The 18,477-nt window shown below is 35.9% G+C and overlaps 1 protein-coding gene across 1 annotated transcript in view; it reads right to left on the bottom strand.

The window, feature by feature from the left end:
* LOC122329497 (solute carrier organic anion transporter family member 5A1) overlaps positions 1–18,477 on the bottom strand; it is a 40,833-nt gene that overhangs the window by 4,384 nt on the left and 17,972 nt on the right. Inside the window, exons 3-9 of the mRNA XM_043225756.1 lie at positions 13,483–13,615; positions 12,460–12,671; positions 9,619–9,783; positions 4,791–4,989; positions 1,733–1,892; positions 1,001–1,242; positions 223–287 (exon numbers count right to left, since the gene is read on the bottom strand). Coding sequence (XP_043081691.1) covers positions 223–287; positions 1,001–1,242; positions 1,733–1,892; positions 4,791–4,989; positions 9,619–9,783; positions 12,460–12,671; positions 13,483–13,615 — 1,176 coding nt within the window. The remainder of the gene's footprint in view (positions 1–222; positions 288–1,000; positions 1,243–1,732; positions 1,893–4,790; positions 4,990–9,618; positions 9,784–12,459; positions 12,672–13,482; positions 13,616–18,477) is intronic.

Here is an 18,477-nt window from a genome sequence, read left to right as displayed (position 1 = left end):
GAGTTGCGGTAAAGTGAAGATTTCACGCTTTGTCGCTCTGCAAGCTTTAAATGGAATCTTGTTTAACTCAAACGTATAATGCTGTAGTTTATGCTTAAGGACACAAGGTGGCGCTATTTGAAAAGCTCAGATGCAGTGATAAACAGGGCTGACGGATTTCAAGACAAAGTGATTTTTTAAAAGCTTTGCATTCATCAAGCAAACACAGCATTTATCACCTACCCAGAGTTCTTAGTAGCACAAACTGCATTCCTAAAGCGAATGGTCGTTCTTGCTCTTCTACTGACCTGTAAAAGAAAATTATTCTTTAATATCATCTATTAGCAATTGCATGATTCGATAAATAAATAATTACGATACACTACCATTTAAAATGTTGATATCAGATCGATTTTTTTCAAAGAAATTTATTATTTTAATTCAGAAAGGATGCACTCAACTGATCAAAGGGGACATTAAAAACATTTATAATGTTGCAAAAAGTTTTTTCAAATATATGCTTTCTATGCATCAAATAAACCTGAAAAAAGTAGCACAGTTTGTGACACTTAAGATAGCCGTTTTGCTAGCAAAGGAATAAATCATATTGTAAAATATATTACAAAAAAAAAACAACAACATATACTGACTAATATATGTCAAAATATTCTGAACTATTAAATAAATGCTGCCTTGCTGAGCATAAGTTTATTTCAAATATATAATGGCCCAGTTTCATAAACAGGTCTTAGCTTAAACCAAGATTAGGCCATAGTTCAATCAAGACATTTAAGTCACTTAAGTCAAAAGAAAAAAAAAAAAAAAGATCTTATGTGCACCTTAAGACAAGACAAAACAAAACAAAGATTTAAGATCAGTCAGTGCAAGCTTCTTTTAGGCGAAACAGCTTAGACTTATATTTAATCTCGGACTAATCTTAAGGGGTAAAAGTTTTAAATGAAGAAAAATGCCTCTTTAAAGTCATCCTAAAAGATCAGAAGCTTTATTTAATGTGTTGTACCTGAGAGTGACGATAATGGCCGAGGGCTGTGCGCAAGCTGTGATGAGCGTAACGATGAAGAGGAAGATGAGGAAGGGGATGAGCGTGTTGCAGGTGCGATCACACTTCCCTGACACGGCGAATCCGTTCTCGTTCAGGTAGGTCTTCACTATGACCAGCTGCAGCTGGTTGCCTTGACCGCTGGTGGGTGGAGTGATGACCTGCCTGCTCTGAACACACGCACAGTCGGTGTAGTTTCTGATCTGCAGAAAAACATGCACACAAACATTAAAACATTCAAAATTTTTAAATACATTGTTGTTAAGCAATTCTGAGCTATTACATTGCATTCACTGACTGACTGAAATAGATGATAGAAATATATTTTAAATAACAATAATACATAATTTTATAGTAATTTTATTATAATTATTATTACAAAACAGAATTTTATAATAGATCTATAATTAATAATAACAACCAGGGATGCAATGTGTATGCTCTGACCCAAAAGTCATGACAAGACCACCTACCTTTCACGTCTGCTTTTTTCCAGAATAAAATGGACACTGTATCAGTGACCCAGATCAATAGATGTTTATGCGTAAACAGATTTAGATGGAATGAAAGACCTGTGCTAGATGATTTAAGATTTAATATCAGTGTTTAGCGCTGGGTATGTCTTGACCTGAAAGGATCTGCGCTGTCCTAAAAATTTGGAGCATCTCCAGAGCGACACGCAGGGTGACTCACCCCGGTGCTGTCATTGCCGACAGTGCTGCATCCCGCCAGGCAGGGGTTGAAATACGTGATGCCATCTGAGCCACAAACAGGAGCGTACTCGTTGATGCGACAGCCACAATTCACATTACAGCCTCCCGTCAGGTTTCTGTGGGTCAGAGTGAGGGTCGGCCTGAGGAAAAACAACAGAGGGGGAATTGTTTGAGAGTAAACCGCGTCTCATGAACTGCTGTAGGCAATGTTTGAAATACGCTAAATTGCATCGAACATGACCCGACATATAACACTGAAAACACACACACACACACACACACACACACACACACACACACACACACACACACACACACGGGATATTAGGGATGCACCGAAATGAAAATTCTTGGCCAAAGCCAAACAAAATGAAACCGAAGGCATTTTTTCCCCAAATAATTTTTCCTTTTTTCACCATTTAATAAAATATACGGTTAAAATGTGCTTTTATTGTTTTGTCTAGATTTTCCAAAAAAAATTTTAAATCACAAAACAATTTACATTTAAAAAAATACACATATAAATATACCAACAAAGCACAATTTAACTTAAAATAAATAAGTTAGGAAAATAATTTTTGACCATTTTTGAGACCCCTTTCTTCATTTAGACATGTCAGTTTTTTACTGTACAAATAAATGCCGGCTTGCTGAGCAGAAGAGAATCTGTGAAAACACTGAACAATATTACAGATTCCAATTTGAACACTTATTTTTGTTATAATAAATGTATTAAAAGAGATATTGCAATATTGCAACTATTACTATTATTATCATTGTTATTGTCTAACTTTTGTTATTTTAAAGTGTTAAAGTGTTACTGAGCAGCTGGAGAGTGACACACTTTTAGCGCAGATTTGGACTTTGAACCCTGGATAAAAAGCTAGTGCTCTTTTCAATAGGCTACATGCAACTCGTGCGCTTGTAGTTTTACAAAACATAAAAGGATTTAAAAAAATGTTCTGCACATCGTTATCCATAACTCTAATTCACATAAGAGGTTTATGAGGTGTTATGTGTAAACATAAATGAATAAATGAACGATCAGATCTTTTAGATTGACATCTATGGACTAAATTTAAACAACAACCGATGTAAGTATTAAAGAACAGTACGCTAAGATGAACTGCCACTTGATTATATAAAAAACCAAAAAAGTTCAAACAATCATCTCCCGCTGAGGATGAAAGAGTAAGAAAAAAACAGGCCGACAGTAAAATAAATGAAGAGATACTGTATAAACAGTTATTTTAATGCCGTGGGAACGACAGGCAAATTCAAACAGAGCTCTTTCCCACATAAAACACAGAGCAATCAGCGACATCTCTGGTTGACTTTACATTATCCTCTCAGATCTGCAGCAGAATGAGGGGATGAATCACGGCATAACACAGCCAGAAAGACGAACGGAAACAGCAGCGATCGGAATCCAGTCTTCAAACATCATGACAGGCAGTTCTCATTCTTCTTGGACATAATGGTGCTCTGCTTTGACACTTCCTAGTCAACATCTCTCATTTTGTGTTCAGTAGAAGAAAGAAGGTCATACGGGTCTGGAATGGCATGAGTAAATAATGACAGGACTGAATCTGTGCACAAACCGTTCCCTGAAGCTTCAGTTAACGGAAGCAGTTTTCTCATCAAGGTCACCTGAGCTGAAGCAGCTGTGGTTAGTAAATGAATAAATAATAAATAAGAGCTTCGAAATGCGCACGTGCCTGCTTTAACCATAAAAGAATGCTGTTATGAGAGAGGCTAACCTTAAGAAATCAAGGAACGGAAGATCGGACGGATGTGAAATGTAAGAGGTTGACTAAACACTTTTTGAGATGTTTTGAGATGTATTTCTGCATGCGCGCTTGACAGGGGAGCTTCACACTTCACGTCGTGTCTTCCACAAACACGCTGTTTCTCAAACACGGTCATTTCTGCTGCAGGCTTCAGCACAAGAAACCTGTTATGTCACTCAACGGTGGACAAAAGGAAGCAAGACAATGGAGCTCACAGAGCAGGAATGTCAAACACATGGCTCGCGGGCCAAATAAAGTCTGGGAAACAGGAGAAAAAAAAGAAAGAAAAATGATAACTATTTTGGTCCATTTATTACATTTGTATAGCATATTCAATATTGTACATAATGTACACTGTATCTGTACGACATTTAATTGTAATAATGAAAAATATAATTATGTAAACAAAAAGGACAGAAATGTTTCTCATTTAGTTTTTTCTTTTTGTATTTACTTTATATTTATATATATATATGAACAGTTCATTTGCAAAAATAACTCCAGATACAGAACAAATAATCCCATTTACTAACAAAAATCAAGTTTTTTCATTGTGCATTCCAGTGCAATATCAAATTTGACTATGTTAAAAACAACAACAAAAAACAGCTAACACAGTAAAACACAAAAAAACTAAACTTTTTATTTTTAAATAATCCCCCAAAAAAAAAAATTTTTGTATTTGCAAACTATACATATATAATAATTTTCTTAATGTTTATTTTAGTTTTTTTTTTTTTGTTAAAGTTACATACATACACACACTATATGGATAGATAGATAGATAGATGGATAGATGGATGGATGGATGGATAGATGGATGGATGGATGGATGGATGGATGGATGGATGGATAGATGGATAAATGGATAGATGGATAGATGGATAGATAGATAGATAGATTAGATAGATTAGATAGATTAGATAGATAGATCTTTCTCAGAAACATTTAGGAAAGAAAAGTTGTGTAGGCATAGTTCGAGCTGCAAACAACCACAAAAACCATCACATATGTCTTTTCAGACCATACGTACAGACATATGTAAGGGGCACCGAAATGCAGCATGACGCAAGAAGCAGCCCTTACACCTGCTGTTCAACATATGCTTCTTATGTTGTTTGTAGTATTTTAGCGTTTATACAACCCCAGTATAACTTAAACCTCAAAACATAAATAGGACACCCATATCTACGCAGTACACATTAAATCTTACACTGAAAGGTTTTAATGCCAACGTAATTCACTTACCCTGTGGTATAAGGGATATTGATCCCGCCCAGGTTTATGCTTTCACAGCCCACGATGAAGAGCGTGGAGAAGCACAGAAGAGACACCCCGCTGCAGATCATGGCCAGCTTGGCGGACTCACGAGCTCCGAGCTTGAGTTTCTTAATGATGTAGCCACCCAGTACAATGCCCACCCCTGCACTGGGCACAATAATGACACCTAAAAGAAAAAAAAAAGGCAGATGAGTCATAATACTCATCCAGAAAGCCACTTATCACCATAAACATCAGATCTGAATGAATTGTGCAAGCATGATGTTATTTTATGTCTACATTTATTCACCCATATACTGTATGCTTGCATGTATAACCCTGGACCACAAAACCAGTCATAAATGTACATTTTTAGAATAAATAATAAATAATAAAGGTTTAGAACAATCTGAGGTTGCAAAAAAAACTAAATACTGGGAAAACCAATTTTAAAGTTGTACAAATGAAGTTCTTAGCAGTGTATGCTACTAACCAAAAATTGTGTTTTAATATATTTACGTTAGGAAATGTACAAAATATGATAATGGAACATGATATTTACTTAATAACATAATGATTTTTGGCGTAAAAGAAAAATATATCATTTTGACCCATACAACGTATTTTTGGCTATTGATACAAAAATACTCCAGTGATTTATGACTGGTTTTGTGGTCCAGGATCACATATTTATCAGCAACATTTTGTCTGAGAAGGCAAAGAAAAGCAGTGCCTATTCAAATTATTGAATGATAAAAAAAATTAATAGTATAAAAATAAAACAAATAATATATATAAAAAGTAATTTAAACATTGAAAGGTCCATAAATGACTTGCTTTTCTAAACAAACATTTCCCAACAACGACACCAGCAGGTAAAGTTACATTGGGAGTCTGCTTCCCCTGAGCCCACTGAGTTTTAACAGACCCAGTGTTATGTACAGTGGGATTAGTGGGGGGTAATTGAGAATGAATGGGGGAAAGTCACGTGACTGGAGGCAATGACTCTATTGTGATATGACAGGATATGATGGTTATGATCAGCTGTTACTGGTTTACACGATCAATCCCCCCTCTTCCGTTCACACGCATTCTGTGTTCGTAAATCAGTGAACAATATACTAGCATTAACAGAAACAATAATTAAAAAAAAATAAGTAAACTCACACACATAAATATAACCATTTTGTTATATGAAATATGAAAATAAGAAAAAAAAAAGATTTTTTCTTTTCTTTTTCTGATAATGTGACCGGGAAATGAAAATCTAAAGACTAAAGCAAAAAGAAGCAAAACAGTAAAAAAAGACCAAGGACAAACGTTTCAGTAGTGATTGACCACAGATAGACATCGGAGGCTGGCAGAATAACGGTGAGCGGGGACAGAAATGTGCATGAGGCAGAGCAGTGTGGCACACGTGCTGGCATCACAGCTTGGGATTTGAAAGTCAAAGCTGACTGCTGGCAGTCCGAGGTCACTGTGTAAATCCACTGGGTGGGCAAGGCGAGCACATGCCTGTTTTCAGCACGATCAAGAGTGATCTTTGTAAAAGCAACATTACACCGCGTAAGAAAAGCTGGGTAGCAACACAAGCTCACTCATAAACGCACCGTAACGCAATCTAAACACAGAAATCAAATCAGTCCCTTTTTGATTTAGTCAGGCTAACCCCTTTAGTTTTTTTTTGCCAGCTAAAACAAGGAGGTCCATATCCATTAGCATTCTCATTTATCTCAACGACAGTTGTGTGGTTGGCGCAATACACTGTTCCACTGCAAAACTATCCACTTTATTGGCTGAGACAGCTGTTTAAGTGTACTTTATTCAGTCCTTGAGCTGGAATGAGAGAACGGTCTCTATACTGTATTCATTTTCATTCATTTTCATGATGAAAAAATGTAAAACGCAAAGCATAACAAATGTAAGACGTACAACCATTATAAAAAAAAAAAAAAAAAAATATATATATATATATATATATATATATATATATATATATATATATATATATCTCAAATCTACTAGCAGGGGCTATCTGGATCATGTTGACCAGACATATCTTGGCCTCTTAAAGCAAGACCGCTTCCTTAGCCAGCAAAATCCACCAGGTAGACTAGCACCAAACTAGCATAAACTAGACAGTCAACTTCAAGCTAATTCCACCAGACTTCACTGCACTCCATCAAATGTTCACACTCCCACACGTGGATAAACACACATACCCTTCCAACCTGACAAGGTGGTAAGAACGCCCGTTCACGAGACAACCACGGCTGTGTGAAGCCAGTACAGTGTTCCTCTGAGCTATATTTAGGCAGAAGTGCGTCAGGAACACCTCCCTGTCATGAAAGAAGGAGAAACAAGCACTGTTCACACAAACCCTCAGTGCGTCTAGAAAGAGAGCAGAGAAAGTCTCCTTGAGAGGATGTCCTGGGAGATTCGGGCCCGGCTGCGTGCACAGCTGGGATAGAGCTGTGTGTGTGTGTGTGTGTGTGTGTGTGTGTGTGTGTGTGTGTGTGTGTGTGTGTGTGTGTGTGTATGTGTGTGTGTTGAAGAGGAGGGCAGTGTGGGACAAGCAAAGGCAAAGTACAACGATTCCTGTAGGCCACAAGCTAAAGCAAAGCAGGGTGTTAATGACCACAACCCACTGACAGATCTTTCTCACACACACTAACACACACACTTTCTCTCTCTCTCTCTCGCCGTCATTAGTGTAGTCTGAAGTCATGTAGACTTGAAGACAGAGATGCATGAGAACGAAAAAGCCCGGAAAGCCACAAAGAAATGCTTTGCTCTTCCCTGTTTAATGTTAGATAAAACAGCAATTTTTGAAACGGACACTTCTTACTCTTAACTATGATTAAATGAGTCATGTTTGAAGTCGTTATAAAATACAGACGCACGCCTGTGATGCGCATTCTACAATAATGTGCTAATGTAATAACTACTCCACCATAAACAGTCTACACTTAGGCTAATTAAATATATTTTGATTAACATTGCACACGTTTTTTTAATGCCTCTATAGGAGCAGCTCAGACATTCAAAGAGGTGGAACACTGAAGACATTGTTGAATCTGGAGTCAAGCTGTGATTTACAGCTGAATTAATTTGTAGTAAAGCTGGAACATAAACGTAGATCTGATGCTCCCTGGCCTCAGTTTTCTGCTTTATGGTACACCATCTGTCTTCTGTCTGTTTCTAGTTTATTGCAGCCGCAGTCTTATAGGCTGAAGGGTACCTTGGCAGCCCTAACTGAGGAAACAGCACAAAAACGACGAACTGCTTGCATCTATTGATGTGTAAAACATCCAGGCCTGTGTGAATGCTCTGACTTCAGCAGGAATATCAATCTGCTGTTAATACTGCACGGGTTTAAATCAGAGAGCGTTTTACTCGCTTCTGTCTGAAGGAGAGACCTTATGCTTGAGCGTTATAACTCAGCAGCTCAAGCCAACATGTTGCTTTCCTGTTCAAATTTAAGAACACACAAGCATAGAAACCATACCATTAATTTGTGTCTCACCCTGTTTCCTGGCAACAAGCTTAAGGGGCAACAATTATGACTCTAAAACGGAACTCTGCTAGTTTATATACAGACACTAATCACTGAGATGCCACCTTTGTTATTATCATTGCTTATGTTAAAGTAAAGTAAAAGTTCCCAAAATCCCAAAATTATTAAAAACACATCCAGCATTGTGGCACTGAGTTCTTGTCTTACATTAAATTCTTCTACAGAGCCCATTATATGACAAAGGTTGACAAAATTAATATTAATTAGTGCTGCCAAATCGACTAATCATGATAAATCACATACAATGTAATTTACTGTGTTTACAATATATGTATACGTTTAAGAAATATCTTCAGAATTCTAACATATATTTTATATCTATTTATTCAGGCATATATATACATATATATATATATATGTATATATGTATATATATATATATATATATATATATATATATATATATATATATATATATATATATATATATATATATATATATATATATATATATACATACACACACATTACATGTGTTTAAATGCATATGTTTTTATTATATATATATATATATATATATATATATATATATAAAACATGTTTTTCTTAAAAATGAATAGAGATACATATTTTTAAACTACAGATCTTTATAGACTTTAGTGCATTAAAATAGTATTATACTATTACATCAATATTGTACAAGATTATCCTATTTAAATCAAAGTAACAATTGAGTAGGTCAAAAGTAATCATAAAATAATCAAAAAATAGTCCAATTATATTATCTAAAATGTGTATGTAATGTGATGGATTACATTGACTTCAATCATTTTTACAGTAAACAGTAAACTGGATGAAAGCGGCAGCGAGCATTTCTGGCAGAAATGGATCACACTCTGTACTTAGTCCTGGTGGGCTCTGGTGATCCTGGCCGGCCTCCCATTACCTTATGAGAGAGCATCTGTGCTGTGATATTTTGACATATGCACGACTTAATAATGATGTAGAGTCTGAGGTAGAGGGCAATATGTTTTTGAGGGTTGATTTAGATAAGCAACAATGTCATTTGAATAGTATCTTGAGAAGAATATACAGCTTTATTATATTAGCTATCAAATATGCCTCAACAAAATAAGCGGCGCAGCTGTGAAAAGAAATATCTGGCATGTCTTCACACTTCATGTTTAACACATGTTCTATAATGTGAGGAACAGAGTGTGAATCATGCACAACGTGTGATATGACGAGAAAAGAAGTAGATAAATATAGAACGATTACTTTTACAATGAAAACATGTACCTGTGTATATGCTGGCGTTGGAGGCAGGGATTCCAAACTGAGACTCTATGAATTTGGGGATGAAGGTGATGAAGGCAGTGACAATGGCGCTCTCGGCTGTGTAGGACAGACTCACGAACAGGAACGTCATGTTGCTGAGGATCCTTATGGCAGCTTTGGGAAGGTCTGTACAATTAGAGGAAAAATAAACAGTAATGGCACACACCGATAACAGTTAAATGGGCAACATTAAAAGATCTACATAAATTCAAAATGAAATAAATCAGGGTGAACGTCATTATGACACTGAACTATTCAGTATTATTAATTAATATTCATTTTGTTGTTTGCTAAAAATGACATTTAAAGTTAAATTATTAGTGCTTTTAATGCTAGTTTTGAGTTTCATGTCGTCATAAGACATTTTGTGATAAAAAAAAATTGACTTATTGTGCCAATGTGATTGCTTATATCAATACAAATTCAAATGATGTATTTTTTAATTATACCAATGTTGTATAAGAGCGAATGCAAAAAAACAAAAAAAGATAAATCACTTCTACAAATAAATTTACGCGTTAAAATATTAAGCATAATCGCTCCAAATTTCTAAATAAGCAAAAATGCATTATATTAGCAGATATATATTTAATACAAATAAATAATTGTTGGCAAAATAATTGTTTTGTTTACATATATTATGTAAAACCTTTATTTTGGAAGCAATTAATCACGATTAATCATTTGACAGCATTAATTTAACATATTTGTAAATATAATTGATTCCTTTGATGGCAATTTCACGTCACATGATCCTTCAGAAGTCCTAATATGTTGATTTGCTGCTCAAGAAATGTTCCTTATTATAATTATTATAATCTTTTGAAAAGAGTTGTGCTGCTTAACATTTTGGTAAAAACTATGATACTTTTTTAGGATCTTTTATTAGCAGATAACACCTATAATATAGGCCAAATAATAAATAATTAAATAAATATAACAGAGTCAATAAAGTAACAGAATAAATGAAAAAAACACTTATTTTTATACTAATTTGTCTTTAAAATATGCTTGTGGTCACAGACACGACCGTCTTTTTTAGTCATAATCCATACTAACAGATGTTTTCTGTTCTAATAGGGTAAAGACAGCTAAACCTAAACGTAGTGTCTCCACAGCTCTTCTGGATTCATCGCCTAATCTATTTAAATCCCATACGTTTAAGCCAAATGCTTCATTATGGCCAACAAAGCCGCCTCTTTTAATTAGCAGGTTAACGCTGTAGCAGTGTTTGTGTTTCCATGGTAAACAAACTATGAACAAACTTTAATTTGCCTCTGAAGATTGAACGCTCATACAATCTATTGGAACTATGGGACTGACTGAAGAGAAATGGAAGCTAGCCAGATAAGATTTTACCTACTAATGAACAAAACAGCTTGTTGCTCTCTACATCAAAGTCCCAGAAACTACTCTGGCCTACTGTGGGACATAGTAGAACAGTTGAAATGTTGAAAGCCTACTTATGCAAACAAATGCAGTCCGGGGGGACAGAAGTAGGTTACAGTCGGTTTATAGAACAAGGCTTGTCTTGATTGTAGTCACTTGTGTGTATTTGTCAAAGCAGGACAAAAGTCTCTCCAGGCAAATAATAATTGGCACTTATCTGGATACAGTTTAGACACCGTGTGACGAGAATAGAAATGAGATTTATATTACTTAATTGACACTGTTCTAGCTTTATTCCATAATATATAGTGTATAAAATATAATATAATATTATATATATATACACACATTTATATATATATACACACATTTATATATTTTATATAAATATATTTAATCTATAAACATAAATTTATCTTCAATATATACATGCATGTATGTGTATTTAGATATATGCACAGTAAACATACACAGTAAAACAAATTGTTTTATTTTTTACGCTATTAATGGCGATGAATAATTTGACAGCACTAATTTAATACATTTTAAGATAGCAATTTCACATCACATGATCCTTCAGGAGTCCTAATAGAAATAAGAAATATTTCTTATTATTATAAATTTTCTTAATATTTGCTTAATATTTTTGTCAAAACTGATCTTTTCTGCCAGTATGATTGCTTGAATCAATGCTAATTTAAGGTGTATTTTTCAAAAAATGAAAGAATGCAAATTAAAATAAAATAAAAAGATGTGTAAAGCACAAATCCGTTACTGTCATGTCATAGATAAAGTTTCAGCAGTAATTTCTCAACTTCCCAGCAGCAGTCTGGTAATAAACGGGACCGTATTAGTGATGATGGGGGCAGAATTGTCATTAATGCTCTTCCCAGATGAATAATGAAAAGCAAACTTCTGCTAGCTTACGCAGCCTTCATTTATAACTTTTTAAGCTTGATCATCAATCTACAGCTTTTATATCAGCAATTGAAAATCTCCTGACAGTGGTGGTCAGCAGCACTGTGTTATTAAATAAGGACGAGACAAATCCTAATGGTCAAAGATCCGGGCTGATAACTCAAACACTGCAGGCTCACATCTTACCCGTGAAGGACACTGAAACCCAGAGGACTCTATTTATAATAACTGTACTCTGAAATGCTTTGACAAAAGCGTTTGGTTTTTTAATCACACAATCCTAAAGGACCAATGTGCTCTTTTACAATAGCCAAAGCTTTTCGATATTATGACTGAACCGTTAATCTCTGCTAATCTGATGATTTCTCAGAATGTGTTGAGGAGCTCATTCAAGGTAACAACCACAAAAAATAACCAAATCTTCAAGGTAACACTCTAGTATGTACTAATATTCCTGTAGTGCGCATCATCACATGACCTTTACCAGATACACACCTTTGATGTCCTTCCCAAAGCCCATGGAGGAAGCCACGGTCTGGCCTTTGCTGTTGGATTTCTCTTTCAGGACGTCGTCGTCATTAGAGGTGCTGTCTGCCCCGTGCTTTTTCTTCTTTTTTCTGTGACGAGGGGGCAGTTTTTTGGGGAAAGTGAACATGGGGAAAATGACTAGCAGCATGGCGAAAGCACAGAGCAGGAAACCACTCCACCTAAGAACACAGAAAAATGGGTTAATGATAATCAGGCTTTTGTTTGATGTTTACAGAGCAACCAAAATGAACTGGAGAAGTTCAGTGTTGCTCAAAAGCGTTAAAACTGATTTTATTCTATTCATTTAAAGGCTGGAATGGAATGCGTAAGTTGAAACGGGGATCTCCAGAATTATTTATAGCAAAATGTGATCAAAACGTGAAAAAAATAGCATAAGTGGCATTTTTAACAAAGGCTGGAATAAAAAACCCCAAAGTGGTGAAACAGAATTCATGCCACTCTTTCGAAGGCTAGAATAAAATAATTAACATTTGTATCTCCAGTGTTGCATGTAGTAAAATGTGCTCAGGAAGTGGTAAAAATAGAATTCAAGCTGGAATTAAATATGTACGTTCAAATGACCAGCTTTAATTCTAGTAAAATGTGCTTAGAAAGTAGTAAACATTAAATTTATGCAATGCTTCCAAAGGCTGGGATGAAAGAAATGACTAGAAATTGGCATTTCAGGTGTTATATTTATTTAAATGTTTTTAGAAAGTGGTAAAAATGGTATATAAGCTATTCTACTCTAGTCTTACATTTAGTCAAACGGGCTCAAAAAGTGATATAAACTAAATTTGTTCCTCTTTTAAATGCTAGAAAAAAAATCACTGAAATGGGCAATTACAGTCTTTATGTTTTCTTAAATGTTTTTAAAAAGTGATAAAAATGATATTTGATGGAATTTTATTTGATGGAATGAAATTGAAATTATAAACTTTTATAAACTGGAATGAAGCTACACACACTCTGATGCGGAGCTGCTCTTACCAGTTGCCAACAAAGCGTGGGTCACTTTGCTCAATGTTTATGATGGTTTTGGGATCAACGTAAAAGCCGATCAGAACGCCTCCAAGCAGGTACCCCGCAGCTGGCCCCAGAGCCCCCATCACATACATAATAGCTGAAAGACAAACAACCACACGTTACAAACCACTCTCTGTACACCCACTTATAATTTCTTTTTTTTTTTTCATTTTACAGCATGTCTGATTAAGGCTGTTAATGTTCTTTCCACTTTCCGCGCCACTCTTGACTCATCGGGCGACTGAGTCAGCCACACTGAGATGATGAAGAGTACGAGGGACTAATCATTAATAGTGTGTCATACTTCCACTTAGTTAAAGAACATAATGTATTAGTAGCTGCCTTAAAGCTCTCTTTGTACACCAGATCTGACAGTATATGGAGGACACATAAAAAAACAAGAATCAAAAACATGCTGCACGACCAGTGTAGTCTGATTCCTGGAAAAAAATTACTCTTCCAAGCAATTATTTTTAGCAAATCAAAAATGTACTGCATGACCTGTGTAGTCTGATTGTGGAACAATGACTCTGAGTTCGTATGAAAAAAAAAAAAACAGTACGGCCACAGTGCAATGACTCACATTCAAGGCCTATAAAGTGTCAAAAAATAACTCAACACTTCTGCTCCGTGCTCAGAAACGGTTTCTCAAACAATGAGCGCAATTAGCGAAACAAGTTCTTTCACTGCTGATTGCATTTCAATAGCTTAATATGACTTGTTTTTAAACCACAATGCTTAAAAAAGCATTCAAAAGCTTTTTGTGACCATGTAGCACAGCAACGTCCCATGAACATGCAACCACAATGGAGACGATAGTTCAGAAAATACCGGCTAATCGTGTCTAAGGGCATATCGTCCACCCTTAAGTGTGACCAACATAAACCGACCGACTAATGACTCGAGTTGCTTTTTGTTAGTTAATGTTATGCGCATTATATTTGTCAACAATATTTGATAAAAATAGCCTATTGCTACCAAGTATATGGTGCGCGATATAACTTTTGTCAGAACTTATTAGTGGCTTTATTTGATACTGCAACAAGATTAGCCAACAGTTTTGGAGCTTTCGGCCTTTATCCATTTAAGTAGATACAAGCTGTACTCGCATGACTGGAAATAGCCTAGAGGTGACACCATAAATGACTGCAGAGTGCACTGACTTGCTTTAAAAAGGACTATAGCGGCATTTGCTAATCCTCGACATGGACAGGTGCATATGCAAGGCTCGATTACTTTGTGTTGTTGCTTTTGAGGCTGGAGGGATGCGTGTATTGTTGGGAGAGCATTATCCCTACAGTCATCTGTTTGCGTCTGTTCACAGAAAGCAGCAGTGGACTCGCTCTACTTCCACATGGCCCACGCCACTGCCAAGCTGGTTGTGATCCAGCCAGAAGCTCACACAGAACTGAGGCAGGTGCAGCAACACAACTAGTCCTAATCTCTAATCTGTCTCAGTACGGGAGAAGGTTTGGCCAAAGGCCTGCCTGGGTTATATAACATGAGTACAAACATGTTGAGGGAGACAGATAAGTCACTTTTTATTCGATGTAAACAGGACTACGCTGGCTTAGACTTTTGTCTCCTGTCCTTACGCGAGACCTCTAAAGCTAGAGCTGAGAGAATGAGCCAAATCTAACACACACACACACACACACACACACACACACACACACACACACACACACACACACACACACACACACACACACACACACACACACACACTCAGTTGCACATTACAGGCAGAGCAGCATGACATTTGGGCACAGATATTTCACAGTCTGTAACATATTTAGCAATGGGTGTTGATTTCACCGTGAAACAGGACAGGCTGACTTTTGCTTGATTACATATTACGCTGCCTTTAAATCTTTCTGGAAAATTTGTACTTATGAGTTTGGACAATGTGTGATGTATTTAAGTGATTCAGGTTGGAATAAAATGGATGTATTGGACCATTTCTTACACTTAAAAAACAAAAACAAAAATACGGTGAATAAGTATATATATGTGTGTGTGTGTTTGTGCTATGTAGATATACTATGTAGATATATTCTGTTTATATAAATACACACACATACATGTACATTTTTGTGCTTTATCATAATTAATCTTTTGATGGCACTAGATCTTTCCTGAAGTAAAATTACAAAAGTTTTCAGAACTTCAGGCAGCATAATCTCATTTTACACTGCAACTATAAAATTGCAGTACTTATATTTCTTTTCATTTATTTGTTAATGTCTTTATTTTTAAACATTAAATCATGAGAATTTAGTTTTTACATTGTTAAAAGACCATTACATGATCTACATACAGCGATGAAGATGTGGATTAGAATTGTAAATGACGTTTTAGTTACATATTTTATGTTCTCATGCCGAGAGCTGAGCATAGTCTTGCAAGCCTGTCACTTCATAAACCAATTTACAGCACGTTTGGGGGTCAATCAGTTCTATTTAATAACTAAAAGGAAATGATTACTAGTCGCCATTCAAGAAATATGCATTCATTTCATTTAATTAAATGTAAAAAAAAAAGTCTTAGAATATCTAATAAACAATAAATGACACGAACCATGCAAATATCCATATTAAAATGCAAAAATGCATATGAGATAAAATGTGCATTTTAGAGAATGCCAGATTTGCTGTAAGTTGAGTCATTGTAAGGCACTGGTAATGCTTTCAGTCACAAACCCTTTCATTCTGCCCTTTTGCCTTCAACAAATGCACAATAAATCAGTTTAAAAAGAAAGCAGTGTCAATGTGAAGTCACTTGCGAGCTACAATGTGCCACGGCATAGAAACACCACGACAGAGAGCCTGAAACATGTCTCCCATAATTCTTTTGTTTCAATGCGTGAGCAGAAAAAAATAACGCTGCAAGCTTTTCCCGTAATGCTATTCATTTTATTCACATGGGTGGCTTTCTATGCAAACTCTGGCACACCGGGGTCTCGTCTAGTTTTGACTTCTCAAATATTCAATCAGCCTTATCTACAGCCTAATTAAATAACAGGTTCTTCTAAAATACCCCTGGAGACCATAGCAGCAGGGAGAAATTATTCCCAAAAGCACAAAAGCTTCTGATAAATGCTCTTATCAGCCCAAAGCAGAAACAGAACCAAACAGCTGGCTGACATCTAACAAACAGAGAGAGGAAGCAGCACTCAGTCCGATAGAGGAATAAACTCCACTTGTCTGATGTATTAAAGTCATCACTTCATTCATTGTGAATTCATTAATAATTAAAGCCATTTTATTAGTGCTTCTGTGGTCCCAGGATTCCCATTTTTACTGCGCAGCATAAGCAGACGGAAATTTACTATAAAGGATGGGAAATCAGAGTGGCATGCCATTACATTAATTCTTCAATACTAATCTACTTTAACATTAAGAAGTGTTCATGCTGAGCACATAATGAGTATTGGTAAAGACTGCCATGATTCTCTGAAGTGTCACTTAACGAAGTGAAATCTCGAATTTAATGTAAAGTACAAACCACAGATTATGTTTAGTTTGATCTCCTTACTCGACTGAAGGAACAGGAAACAGCCTTAGATGTCCTTGGATGAAGAGAAGTTGAATCATTTTTGCTGGGTTAAACGTGTCAATGAAATGCCAGACACAGTCTTGATATAAAGATGGAAATATGTAATGCGTACTGGGGCAGTTTATTAGTATCAGTATTGGCTCGAGCGTTTTGAGGTGAGCCAGAATTTTTTTAGCACGAAGAGATTACGCCTGCTATGAATTACGCCATATTTAGCCTAAGTGTAAAAAATACACCAGTTTAAAATAAGAAATTGTTGTATTGAGAGATATCGTTGCAAAAAAAAAAAAAAAATTGTGGTAAGCTATGTTAAGATATAAAATGAGAGAATCACATTGATTTCACTCAGTCACACTGTACGATATAAATGTAATTACGTGAAAAAGTTGTGATATGTGAAAAAATATGCAAAATGAACACATAGTAAAATATGGCGATAATGAAATAAGGCCATGCTATGCAATAACCCATTTGTACTTCATGTTGTTTCATCTAAAAACAAGCGATGGCGATTTAATCACGGAACCTGCATTAGTATTAGTATTAGTATTTCATTCCTGATTGCGTAACGGCCATGTTCGGCTCAATTGATCATGCCAGTAGTGTTACGCCTAAACAGTCGGTGAAGGAGAGTCGTTAAATTGGAGATCCTTCAAGGTTGCCTGTTGCCTGGCAGAAACCCAGATTTTTAGCTCTGCCCAATGTGCCGTTTCTCCTTCTTCCTGGGAAGGACAGAGGAGGTGCTTGCTGAGGAGAAAAACATGCTGTCTATGCAATACCATACTGTCGTGATCAACACAAGCAACTGACATCATAACATAACGCTCCACGAAATTTTAAATCACCCTTTTCAATGAAACGTCCACGATAAACCTTCTCAGCATATATGATGCAGAGTTAGTCACTCGAAGCAAATGCAATGTTCAGAATATGGTCCATGCAAAAGAGAAAAAAAAATGGCAAAGGATCCAATCAGGTTACAGTAAACAAAAAAACAAAAACTGAGCTGCAGGAGTGGGAGTTGAAGGACGTTTATGCTGCAGCTGTGCATCAGTAGAAGCAAGAATACACCCCCACACATCAATGTCACTCAAGGACATCAGCTTTTCCTCAAAAATATTTAGATGTGAAAATATATTCAGAAATATGAGATGAAAATATATGAGATGAAGTATATAAATAATGAAATACAGGTGAAAAGTCATTTGAGAGGAGACAGTGCCTCACATTATTGAATCCGGATGGCATAATTACAAAGTAAACAACTCGCTCACTCCCTTTTGGTCACGTCACAATTAAAATGAGCTTGAATGTGAGCTGATTTTTAACTGCTCAGGACCAAAAAGGGACTCATGAAGACCTGGAACATCCAGGAAATGACATACTGTATTAAGATTCAAG

The sequence above is a fragment of the Puntigrus tetrazona genome, chromosome 24 (assembly GCF_018831695.1).
Source record: "Puntigrus tetrazona isolate hp1 chromosome 24, ASM1883169v1, whole genome shotgun sequence".
In the NCBI taxonomy this organism is placed as follows: Eukaryota; Metazoa; Chordata; class Actinopteri; order Cypriniformes; family Cyprinidae; genus Puntigrus; species Puntigrus tetrazona.
The sequence above is the reverse complement of the archived record's forward strand: the minus strand, read 5'-3'. Positions and strand labels throughout refer to the sequence as shown.